This window comes from Mirounga angustirostris, unplaced genomic scaffold (assembly GCF_029215605.1).
Source record: "Mirounga angustirostris isolate CCGP_5_RB_7025 unplaced genomic scaffold, mMirAng1.0.hap1 SCAF_16, whole genome shotgun sequence".
Lineage (NCBI taxonomy): Eukaryota > Metazoa > Chordata > Mammalia > Carnivora > Phocidae > Mirounga > Mirounga angustirostris.
In genome coordinates this window covers 46023542-46035766 of record NW_026991724.1, presented here as the reverse complement: position 1 = coordinate 46035766, position 12225 = coordinate 46023542, and the positions used below count along the sequence as shown (strand labels likewise).

General features: G+C 55.6%; 1 protein-coding gene across 13 annotated transcripts in view; it reads right to left on the bottom strand.

The window, feature by feature from the left end:
- Positions 1-12014, bottom strand: part of RYR1 (ryanodine receptor 1) — a 109011-nt gene extending 96997 nt beyond the window's left edge. For all 13 annotated transcript variants that reach the window (XR_010408321.1, XM_054511380.2, XM_054511388.1 and 10 more), the window contains exons 1-11: positions 11878-12014; positions 6788-6907; positions 5579-5683; positions 4433-4507; positions 4270-4348; positions 3862-3974; positions 3441-3534; positions 2205-2298; positions 1973-2047; positions 1483-1639; positions 1173-1337 (exon numbers count right to left, since the gene is read on the bottom strand). Coding sequence is in view for 12 of the 13 variants with exons in the window: in XM_054511380.2 (XP_054367355.1) it covers positions 1173-1337; positions 1483-1639; positions 1973-2047; positions 2205-2298; positions 3441-3534; positions 3862-3974; positions 4270-4348; positions 4433-4507; positions 5579-5683; positions 6788-6907; positions 11878-11925 (1125 nt within the window). In the remaining variant the exon portion in view is untranslated. The remainder of the gene's footprint in view (positions 1-1172; positions 1338-1482; positions 1640-1972; positions 2048-2204; positions 2299-3440; positions 3535-3861; positions 3975-4269; positions 4349-4432; positions 4508-5578; positions 5684-6787; positions 6908-11877) is intronic.
- Between the last annotated feature and the right edge of the window lie 211 nt (positions 12015-12225).

The following is a 12225-nucleotide window of genomic DNA, read 5'->3' as shown; positions in this document are numbered from 1 at the left end:
GCGGACACTTGACTGTCCCCGACTCAGTTAATGGCACTTCCATCCTTCCAGTTGCTCAGGGCAAAAATCATGGCATCATCCTCAACCGCTCTCTCGATATCCAGTCTGTCAGAAAATCCTGTTGGCTCCACCCTCAGAATACAACCAGAATCTGCCACCTTCCCTACTCCACAGTCCCCACCCTAGTCCTGCCACTGTTTTGTCCCACCTGACCATATCAACAGTCGCCTCCCTGGGCTCCCTACTCCAGCTCTGCTCCTCACCCCCACCCTACAAGCAGCTAAGGAACCACGTGAACCTGAGTCAGGTCACCTCGCTGGCCTGCTCAAAACGCTCTTGGGGCTCCATCTCACTAAGGGTAAAACCTGGGACCCTCCCCATGGCCCACAAGACCCCACATGATTGGCTCGTATCTCTTCTCTGTCCTTATCTTCCAAGACTCATCCCTCAATCTCTGTGCTCCAGCCAAACTGGATCTTCTTTCTGGTACTGCAACAAACCAATCTCATTCCAATCTCAGGGCCTTTGCACATGCTGTGCCCTCGTTCCAGAGTGGCTATGTACTTCATTAAAGGCAGTTTATTCATCATGTCTCAGTTTATTCACCATGTCTCACCTACTTTTCCACACACACATCCAGAACAACTGGGGTACTCAATAATTTGCCAAATGTTATTCTTGGTCTGTTTGTCACTGTCTCTGTCTCTGTCTGTCTTTTCCATCTCTCCTTCTCTGTCTTTGTCTTTCTCTGTTTTTCTGTTTCCATGTCTTTTTTATTTTTTTAAGATTTATTTATTTATTTGAGAGAGAGAGCGTGCACACAGAGGAAGAGGGAGAAGCAGACACCCTGCTGAGCAGGGAGCCCGAAGCAGGGCTCGATCCCAGGACCCTGGGATCATGACCTGAGCCAAAGGCAGATGCTTAACCGACTGAACCACGTACACGTCCCTGTTTCCATGTCTTTTTGTCTCTGCCTTTCTCTGTCTCTGTATCTCTCTCCTTCTCCGCCTCTCTATCCGTCTATCCCTCTTTCTTCTTTCCTGTCTCTCTCAATCTCAGTTTCTCTCTCAGTCCTGCCCTCAAACTCCCAAAGGCTCAAGCATGACCACCGCCCAGTCCCCTTCCTGCGCCCCTGCCGACACCCCCACCCCTTCCCCTCACCAGGCGCCCACCTTCTTCTTAAGCACACCAAGCCGCAGGGCCTTGGGGTCTGGGGCGGCGTAGGTGAGCCACAGGCCCGAGGCCACATGCTGCACGAAGCACAGTGACTCCCCATACTTGATCTCAGGGGGACCCATGCCGTCCACATCCCTCTTGGGGGCCGTATCCAGCTTCTCCTGCAGGGGCAAGGGACAGAGGTCAGCCTCCTCTGCCTGTGCATTTAATCAGGGAGCCCCCCCCCCGCCCAAGAGCCTGTGGAGTGGGGGATGGGGCCAGATTCGGGGCTCCAAGTGAGGGAGGGCACCCTGGCCCCCCACCAACCTTGGAGATGCGGAAGCAGAAGGAGGTGGCCTTGGTGTGGGCCTTGCTGGCATCAACCACCACCAGGCCCTGGTCCTCGGTGAGCGCCAGGTACCGCCCCGTGGTGACATGCCGGATACGGAGTGGCTGGCCCCAGCGCAGGTGGCTTCCACTCCAGCTGTGAAGGGTGGGGGCACGGAGGGTCAGAGGACTCCCCCAGCCCTCCCGTGGACACCACAGTCTTGGTCCAAACCTCATCAAGCCCCCAGTCTTCCTGCGGGGGGGCGGGGCGTCTCCTCGCATTTTTACTGGGGACCCCCAATCTCTCCCTCAGGAATGCCCACCCTCCCCTAAGTCCTTTTCCTCCAGGACTCGAGGACCCTGAAGACCCTCCTCACCGTCTCGGGCTCCTCAGATTTTCCCTCACAACACTCCAGTTTCCTTCTCAGATCTTCAAGACCCTCTCTCCCCTCCCAGGCCCCCCAGGAGCTCTCAGCCCCAAACCCCCCACCTGATTCTCAGTGGCTCCAGTCTCCAGAGGGAGCGGGCGTGGGTGCACACAGCTCCCCCCTCGTAGTGGACAAGTCTGGGGGCACGAGAGAGAGTGAGGTCAGGGGTTCAGTCACCAGCCCCCCAGAATGTGATCCCCAACCCCACCCACAGGGTGCTATCCCCCCTGGCCTACCTCTGTGTTCCCCCCCTCATACCCCAACACCCCAGGGCCTCTTGTCCCCATCCCAGACCTGCGCTGGTCCTCACTGTCAGCGGGGGAAATGGTCAGACATTCATCCATGTGTCCATGAAAGAGGCGGAGGACATGGCCCCCGGTCACATAGCCTGGAGAGGAGCAAGGGAAAGAGGTCACTGCGGGGCTGGAGACCTGGAGGGGCCCGGGAGCCAAAGTGGAATCCAGGGGTCCTGCTTTTCCCCTGTGGGAGACTGGGACTGGGTTTGGGGCGGTCTGCAGTTAGAGATCTGAGTTTCAGGATCTCTGAAATCAGACTGCCATGCAGTCTGAGATTTGGGCTAAGTTTGAGGTCTGAAGTGGGGGTATGAGATTTAGGGTCTAAGGTGGGGAATCTAAGTTTGGGGGTCTGAGTGTACAGGGCTGACGTTGGGGGGTTTGTGGGTCTGAGTTTGGATTTTTGAGGTTGGGATCAGAGGTTTGAGTCTCATGTTCCCAGATACTGGGCTCTGAGTTCCAAGGCTTGATTTGGGGTCTGGGGTTAGAGGTGTGATGGTTGAGTCTGAGGCTAGGGTCTGGACTTTGAGTGTTGATTTTGGAGGTCCAAGGCTGGTATCTGAGGTTTGGGGTCTGAAGTTAGATCTGGGCTTTGGAGTCAGAAGCTGGTGCGTTTGAGATTAAGGCCTGAGTTTCAGGATCTGTGGTCTGAGTCTCAGCTTGGGTTGAGGTTTGGGTGTGAGAGTTGGGGTCAAAGTTTTGGGGTCATGCTGTGGGGTCCTAGCATGAGGGTCTGAATTTGGAAGATGATTTTAGATATTTGAGGTTAAAACTTGGAAGTCTGAGGTCAGTTGACTGAGGTTTGGGGTCTGAATTAGAGGTGTTGGTTTGAGTATTTGGGTATCTGGGTTTGAATTTGGGGGTCTGAGTGTGGGGAGCTGAGGTCTCCATCTGTGCTTGTCATCTGAGGCTTGGGCGTCTGAAGGATAAGCTCCAAATGTGATATTTTCAGCTTTGGATCTGAGTTTAAGGGTCTGACTGACCTCCAGTGCCTGAGTTTGGCATGTGAGCTTTGGGGTCTGGATTCGGGTGGCTGATACTGAGTTTGGGGTTTGGGGTCTGAGCTCCAGCGTTCTGGATTTGGGGTCAGTTGGACATCTAAGTATGAGGGTCATAATTTGGAGATCTAGGTTTGGGGTCTGAGGTTCCAAGGCTCAGTATGGACATGTTTGAGGGGCAATGTGGGAAGTCTGTTTTGGGGGTCTTAATCTAGGGGCATGAGGTCTGGGACCCTCACCCTCTTCACAGCCAGAGCAGATGGGGTTCATGTTCCACAGTGTCTGCATGAAGGAGGCATCAACCTGGAGCTCCCCACTGGCCGTGGACAGGTGCTGGGTGCAGCCAGGATGTGGCAGTCAGAGACGATGGTGGGGTGAGCAACAGTTCCAGAGTCAGATGCCAGAAACCAAAGGCGGAAGCCGGGAAAGCGGCAGACAGGAGACAGAAAATCAGAGATCACAGATCAGGAAACCAAGATCCAACTGGGCCATGGGGCACCAAAGACCAGAAGTGGATGCCAGAGGTCAGGAAACTTGGAATCGGGAGTCGGGACGTGGTGACCAGAGAGCCCACAAACGGAGGATGAGGAGGTGGGCGGTCCCGGGGGGGCCCCTCAGCCCTGGGGCAGCCGTAGCTGGGCTGGGGGTGGGATTGCTCACCAGGTAGCGCTCTGAGGAGACACTAACGAGGATGAGGTCATCCCCAACGCGGACCTTCTCTCCCTCCGACCTCTGCTTGGAGGCCGGGTGCATCGTCCACCAACAGGCCTCTCCTGGGGTGGGGGGCAAGCTGTCAGAATGAGAGCTACCCAGAATGCCCTTCCCCAAGGGCTTCCCAGCCACAGAGCCTCCCCAACCCTCTGTCCCAAATCCTCCTATCATCTCCTATTACCTACATTTTGCCTCACGTCCTCCATTCCTGCCCTCAGACCCTCTGTCTAGGGTTCCCCCATGCTGACCCAAGTTGCCCTTGTCCCCACATCCCTGCTCCCCCAGTCCTGCACCTCCTGCAGCCCGGCCCCTGCCGGGAGTCTCCCCATCCCCACCGTCCCCCCTCCAGCGCCGCACCTGTGGCATCTTCCTGCAGTCCCACGTCGAAGGCCAGCTTGTCAGTCATGGAGCGGGAGGTGGTAAGGCAGCTCAAGTACTAGGGTTGTAGAGGGGAGTCAGCCTCCTCCGGCGGGCCCTGCGTCCCCTGCCCCTGCCCACGCGCCCTCGCTCGGGCACTCACCATGCCACTGTGTGTGTGCCGGAGCAGGATGGCATGGCCGTACAGGAGTGTCCTGTGGCCCCCGCCCTGGGACGACTGCGGGGGGACGATGCGGGAGAGAGGGCACAGAGTGAGTACAGAAGCCCCCAAGGCATCTGGCCTATCCCAGGTGGCAATATGCTCCCCATAAAGTAGCATGCTCAGGCCTGGACACGAGGAAGCCTTAGCTCAGACCCTCAACAGATTCTTCGCCTCAGTTCCCCCATTCATGGAAGTAGGGGCTGTGTCTCTGAGAAGCCTGTGGATAGGACGTTTTATATTTCCCAAAGCCCACTCTGTCCTCCCTGCCCCCTTCATCTTGTTAACCAGGCCCCAGAATCCCTCAGGGAGGCTGAACCCCTGTTCCAGTTGCCTGGGGACTCCCAGGGAAGCCCCAATACCTCATATACCATGGGCCTTGGCCCCTTTTGCTGTAACCTGTCCTAACGCAGCTGAGTTGCAGCCGGTATGCACCAGTGTAGTCCTACCAGTCGTTAAATCTTTGAACCTCCCCACAGGGACCCGCCCTGTGCTGCCACACCCCCCCCCCCCCCAAGCACAAGGAGACTCTGCCCCTCCTTGGGGGAGGGGGTCACCCGGTCTCTCGATGGCATCATGCCTCCCATCCTGGCTCTCACATGCCCATGCTCTAAGGGGGCCATGTGATGGGGCCCCATGATCACATGGCCGACCTACTCCTAGAGTGGAAGGGACCCACACTTGGAACAGGGGGAGGCGAGAGGGGAGGTCCCATGCAGAGAAGAGCTGGGATCAGGGTTGGAGGAAAGGATGGGAAAGAGAAGAAAGGAGCAGGCGGGGGCATGGGGGCTCAGAAGCCCCCACGCCCTTCCTTCCTTCCTGCCTGGCCTGTGTGGACTCCACAGCCCCTGACAACTGGGGTGGGGGAGGCCCCCAGCCCCTGTGTGCAGGATGTGCGCCCAAGAGGCGGGCCTGGGGTCAGGAGAGGTGGGAAGGACAAGGTGACACCCAAGGCCAGACCTACCCACTTATCCAAATTGAGGGCCTGTGGGGGGCGGGGTGGAGAGAGGAAGAAGAGCAGATGGTGAACAAGCCCCAGGTCTTCCCACCCAGCCCTGGCCCTGCCCCCGCCTGGGCCGGGAGCCTCACCTCCACGCCAGCCTCCACGGTATTGGCCAGCATTTCCTGCAGGGCTCGGACCGACAGGGACTGCTCCAGGACGAAGCAACAGATGGCCAGATCGGGGGGCACATTCTGGGGGTGGGAAGATGTGAGGGGGGTGCCTGAAGGCCCCTGAGCGCTGGTCTAAATACCCACACCCCTTACGGACCCAGACCTGACCCCAATCCCCCAAGAAGCCCCTGCACTCTGCCTCCCCTTCAGATACCCTGAATCTATACCAACATCACAGGAAACATGCCTCCTCCCTCGAACACCTAAACCCCACCCGAACCTCACAGAAGCTTCCACACCACCCTCCCCACCTGAGTACCCCACAGCCCACCTAATCTCAGAGCAAGCCTCAGCCCTCTCCTGCACCTGCTCCAACGCCATGCCTTCCCCTGCAGATAGCCCAAACCTCTGCAACCCCCCAGGAAGCCCCACCCCTGCAATCACCATCAGAGAGCCCCAATTCCTGCCTCCCTCCTCAGACACTGAACACTGCTTCCAAATCACAGCAGGGTCCAACCTTGTGCCTTCCTCCTCAGTCTCCCACCCAGTCACCTCAGACTCCGGAGCATCCTCCCCCTTGGACCCAAGACTCTCTGACTCCCTCAGACCCTCGGCCTCCTCCACCACCGGACTCCATGTCCCCTCCCTTTCCCAGCCCCCAGGTCACCTCCACTCTCAGACCCTGAGTCCACCTCACCCTCAGACCTGGGCTCCCTCCACTCTCAGCTTCTAACTCCCTCCTCAGTCAGCAACCCCCTATCCTGCTAGCATCCCCCAATCCTGCAGGCCCTTTTGCTTTGGATCCAAGGCCCTCTGCCCCCTTAAACACCTGCCTCCTGAGACTCCTGAGCCTCTGCCCCTTCCTCCGAAGACCTCCACCCCTACCTACCTCAGACCTCTAGCCCCCTTTTCTTTTCAAGTCCCCATTTTGTCTCCCATCAGCAGCCGCCTCCAGATCCCCTCTTCTTTGAACTCAAGATCCTCCATCCCCTCAGACTCCCCCTGCCCAGGTCCCCTGCTCTCCCTTCTCAGACCTCCACTCCCTGTCTCGGACCTCCAGCCCCCTTTTCCTTCTTAGCGCCTCTCTGTTTGCTCTCCTGTCAGCACCCCCTCTTCAGACCCAGACCCCTCTTCTTTGGACCCTAGACTCTGCCCCTTCAGACCCCCCCACACTCCCACACTGACCTGGGCATTGCTGGTGGGCTCCAGGAAGCAGAGGCGGTTGCCGAAGCCCTCGGCGGCCAGGCAGAGCTTGAGCTGCTCCTTGAGCACGGTGGCGCTGCACTGAAGGACCACTTCGTCATCCTGTGGGCAGGCCACGGGGTCAGGGCTCCCGCAGACACTGCAGACCGTCACCCTACCCTTCTCACGAAAGAGACGGCGACTGATAATACCAGCTCACAAAGTGTCACATGGGGGCCCATGCTGAGGGCTCCACACACTTTTAACATCCCATGGGACAGAAGCTAGTCATCCCCATTTTCAAATGGGGAAACTGAGGCTCAAGGAGGGGGCATAGCTTGTCCAAGGCCACACAGCTGTTAAGGCGAGGAGCTGGGATTTGAACCCCAGTCCTACTGGCTCCAGTGGGGTCTGCAAGGTGAGCCACTGGAGGTGGAAACTATAAACCCCCCAATTTCAATGGCTTTTAAGCTCAGCCTTCTCTAATTTCTCTTTGGTGTATTGTTTCGGTAAAAGCTATCAATAAAGGAGTGCTTTCTCTCTTTTTCTTTTTCTTTCTTTCTTTTTTTTTTTTTTTAATTTAAGTAGGCTCTAAACCCGGCATGGAGCCCAACGCGGGGCTCAAACACACGATCCTAAGATCAAGACCTGAACTGATACCAAGAGTCACCCCAAGGAGTGCTTTCTAATGACACTTGAATGCAATGCCGGGGCCCAGGCTGGATCCTGGACAGGCCACAAGGGACTCCTTCCTGGTGACCGCTGGTGAAAGACGGACCAGGACCGTGACAGATAATGGCATCCGAGCAAGGCTACATTTCCTGAGGTTGATGACTGTCCTGTGGTTTTGTAAGAGGAGACTGCCCTTGTTCCTTTGGAAACAGACACTGAAGTGTTTTAGGACTTAAGTATCATGTCCACAGCTTACCCTCAAACAGTTGAGGGGGGAAATGTGCACAGAGGGAGGGCGGGGGAGAGAGATAAAGCAAATGTGCCAAATCGTAACAAGTGGGGGAAATGACTTACGGCCACGCGGGAGTTCTTCGAAGTAACCTTGCAACTCTGCTCTAAGCTGGAAATGATTTCAAGGTTATAAGCTAAAGTTTTAAGTGAAATAGGGTATTTTCTATGTGCCAGGTCCCATTCCAAGAACTTAACACATATGAACTCACTGCTGAATCCTCTGACGTTAAGTTCTATGATGTGAACCTGTGGAAACTGAGACACAGAGAGGTCAAGTAAGCTGCCTGAGGTCACACAGCTGTCCTGCAGCTGAGCTGGGATTTGATCCCCACGCCGTGGCTCTATATGCCACACTCTTAGAACAGTAGACCACCTCTTCATACATTAGTAAAGTAGCCCCTATCTACAGTTATAACTAATATACGTGTGCACGGGGGAATGCCCAACACTTTGACATCAGTCAGAAGTGATAGAGACCTCAGCTCTTAACCATTGAGTAAGGCAGTGGTTATTTCCTTCCACAGCTGAGAAAACAGGCTCAAGGAAGTTCGGTGTCCCGCCTGAGGTCCCACAGCCTCCAGCCCCTCCATCCAGCATATCACACAAACTCGCTCCAGTCCCTGGCTCCTGAGCACACGGGCAGCCCCCCGTCGGTTGCTCAGCCAGGGAAGAAGGAGAGGTCTGATCTGCTCTGTAACCTCCAACCCCGACCTCCCGGCACATGCAGGGCACTTGTGTGTTCAGAGGGTTAGACAGCTTGCATGTATTAAGCACTTACTATCTGCCCGGCTTTACGCTCAGGGCTTTATGTTCCTTCGGCGGATAGCTATTGGGTAGCACCTGCAGCCAGGCTCTGATCTAGGCACCAGATATAGAGCAGCGAATAAAGCAAAGTCCCTGTCCTCATGGGGCGCCATCCTCGTGGGGGACACTCACAATACGCAAAGGGATAGGTTCATAATTTTCACGTCAGTGACCAGTATTATGAAACAACCCAGGCTGATGTAATAGAGTGGCTTTAGGGGTAGGGATGACATCAGTGAGGGGGTGAAGTGGCAGCCTCTCCAAGGAGGTGACATTTGAGCTGTGCTTTGTCTGACTAACAAGAAGGGGATCCGGCCTGCTCATCTCTGGGGGAAGAACGTTCTGGAAGCCGGGCAGCCTGTGCCGAGGCCTGTGGCTGGAGAGAGCCAACGTGGGTGCTGAGGAATAGCAGGAGGCAGTTGGCAGAAGGAGCGAGAAAGCGGGAGGAGATGAGCTCAGGGAGAGTTTGCAGGGAGCCCCTTGAATCATTATGGTACCTACTTTTGCCCCTATTTTCCAGATTAGGAAACTGAGGCTCAGAGAGAAAACTTCAAATCACTTGCCCAAAGTTAGGAAGCAAGCAAATGGCAAACCAGGATATCAGCCAGAGACTGGAGGCCTAATCATTACACCAAGATCCTCTAACTTCCTCCTGCAGCAGCATGAACGGAGGTGACCTGGTTACAAATGCAGGTCCCTTGCTGCCTTAATTTCCCACCCAACACCAAGGGCATGAGTCAGTGGCTCTGGGGTGAGGTGAGCGGGGAATCCTGACCATTACCAGCATCCAGGAGGCTCTGACGTGGGCCATGCTTTGAGCAACTCCAACCTAGGCAGGGCTAGAGGTCACCACCCATCAAACGGAAATGAATTCGTTTTTGGGGGGGGGAGCATGGCCACCATGCTTAAAAACTGAAATGAAGTAGAGCAGAACATAGTAACATGCCCCCCCTGTTCTAAGGGCTCCCTACATTTTATGAAACCTGTTTCCAGGAAAAACTAGATGTGTGTGAATGCACCCAACTTGTCTATAATCGCACGAATTGGGAGGCAACCCAAATGTCCATCAGCAGGTGAACTGAGAAACAAATTGTGGCACATTGACACAGTGCAGTACCACTCGGCAACAAAAAGAAATAAACTCTTGACACATGCCATGTGGATAAATGTCAAAAATAGGCTGAGCAAAGGAAGCAAGGCAAAGGAGCATATACTACATATGAAACCCTCCAAGTGCCTAATGGAAACCAGTGACATACAGCAAACAGACAGGGTGAGTACTGCAAAGAGCAAGAGGGAACTTTCTGGGGTAAAGGAAATGTTCTATGTCTTGCTTATGACGGTGGTTTCATGCGTGTGTAGTTTTTCGAAACTCACTGAACTAGGACACCTAAAATGGGTACAATTTATTGCATGTCAATTATACCTCAATAAAGTTGGGTTTTAAAAATAATATATGTGTGTGGGCGCCTGGGTGGCTCAGTTGGTTAAGCGACTGCCTTCGGCTCAGGTCATGATCCTGGAGTCCTGGGATCGAGTCCCGCATCGGGCTCCCTGCTCAGCAGGGAGTCTGCTTCTCCCCCTGACCCTCCCCCCTCTCGTGTGCTCTCTCTCTCTCTCTCTCACTCTCTCAAATAAATGAATAAATAAAATCTTAAAAAAAAATAATATACGTGTGTATTTGCATGCGCTGGGTTGCAAGATAAAATGTATTTCTGACTGGTGGGATGAGGTCCAAAAAGTGTGAGAAGAATACCACACCACCTCCAATAAAGTTCAGGAAAACAGACCTAGTCTGGGGCCAAGAGATGCCAGGGCCAGAGCTGTAGACCCCAGCACAGGTTAACCTGGCAAATCTGAGGTCAGTTCTCCACTGGGTGGGTCCCAGGGGCATCCAGAGATGACACTTTCTGGCCTTGACCTTGGGCAAGTGACTCTACCACTCAGGCCTTGGTTTCCCTCAAATCTCCCAGGGAGATAAAGATAGGGCCCTACCTCAGAAGATAGGGTAGGCGAGGATATAATTAGATGTCTCAGGAGACCAAGGCCCTGGGCATGGGGCCTGACGTAGAGCGGCTGCTCAAGGCTAATACCATGGCCATGGTCTTATTAGGGCCGGGGAGGAGGGGAGAGCCCAACCCATGGTGTCTGCTAAGGCGCTGGAGCTGGGGCAAGAGTCTAGGGTGAAGCTAGGCCTCCTCCTGTGGCCGAATGACCAGCTGTCCCTATCCTTCACTACTAGCCCCAGCTGTTTGTTCCTCCCTCCCAGGAAATCTGACCCAGCTCACCAGGGTCCTATTCTGGGGCCCCGGAATGCTGTGTCAGCATTTCCCAGGGCCTGGGAGGAGGAGGGGAGGGGCTAGCGCAGGGTCAGCAGACCTGGCCCAGAGGAGAGAACATCCCCTCCCATACACTCAGCCACTGGCAGGGAAAAGTGGGAAGGACTCTGAGTTGGGCAGCCCCTCCCCCCCACACACACACCCTCTCCCTGTCCCCTGCCCAGGCCCCAGAAAAGCTGGCTATTCTGGGAGGGACACCTGTTGTTCCAATTCTCATCCCTGCCCCCCAGTAGGGGACCAGAGATGCCAGGAGAGACAGAGCTAGGGAGGCAGAACAAAATGCAGAAGGCCTAAAGCCAAAGAACAAAGACAGAGACAGGGAGAGACAGAGATGGAGAGACAGCAAGACAGAGACAACCCAAAGAGATGGATAGGGAGAGACACTACCCAGAGACCTTTAGCAGCCATATTTGGCCCTCCTACCCAAAAGAGGGGAGGGAAGAAAGAAGACCCAGAACCGAGGGTCCCCTCAGGAGACCCTCAAGGGCTGGAAGTTCAAAGAAGTTAGGTCCTCCAGACCACCCCAGCCCCGTTCCCAAAATTTAAATTAGGTCAGAGTCTGGAGCAAAAGAGAAGTAGGCTAGGTGGTGTGTGGGGGCGGGGGGCAGGGAGAACAGCTAAATTAAGCTCGGGAATTAGAACCACCTTCCCCAAGTGCCGGCTTCCAGGGTGGTGGGAGGGGGGTGCTCCTTCAGCTAACCCCTCTTCTCTGGGACAAATAGCTAATGTCAGAAGAGAGAGTGGCCGAAAATCCCCCTCCCCATTCTGCAGTCCCAAAGTCTTCTAATTCTCTATGGTGAGAAAGGTGAGCGAGACTGAGAGACAAAAAAGGAGAAAGATAGAGTGACGGTCACCCAAAGGGACAGAAGAATAGACCCTGAGACTCAAAGGCCACCAGCGATCAGTACAGAGACATCCGGAGACAAGGAGACACTCAGAGGGACCCGAGAGATAGCCCCAGAGACCCCCTAACACAGAGATACGCACCGTGCGCAGAAACTGGACCTCATCCTCACCCTCTCCTCCGTCACCCATGATGTCGAGGCCCGAGGGGCGCAGGCTGAGGTCGGGGAATAGGAGGAGGGGGCTGCAGGCTGGGCGGGTGGGCTGGGGGTGGGCTGGGATCGGAGACCTCTGGGGCACCCGGGAGGTAGATGGAACTGCGAGGAGGATTCGCCTGCTGGACAGAGCTGGGAGGAGGTCCCTGCCCCCCCCCGGTTCCCATTGGGCCAGAGCGTCCAAGGCCACGCCCCCTCACCAGAGCCCCACCCTCAGGCCCCAAACCTTGGCCGGAGGTACGCGTAGGTGGCATGGGAGGTTGTAGGGGGAGCGTCT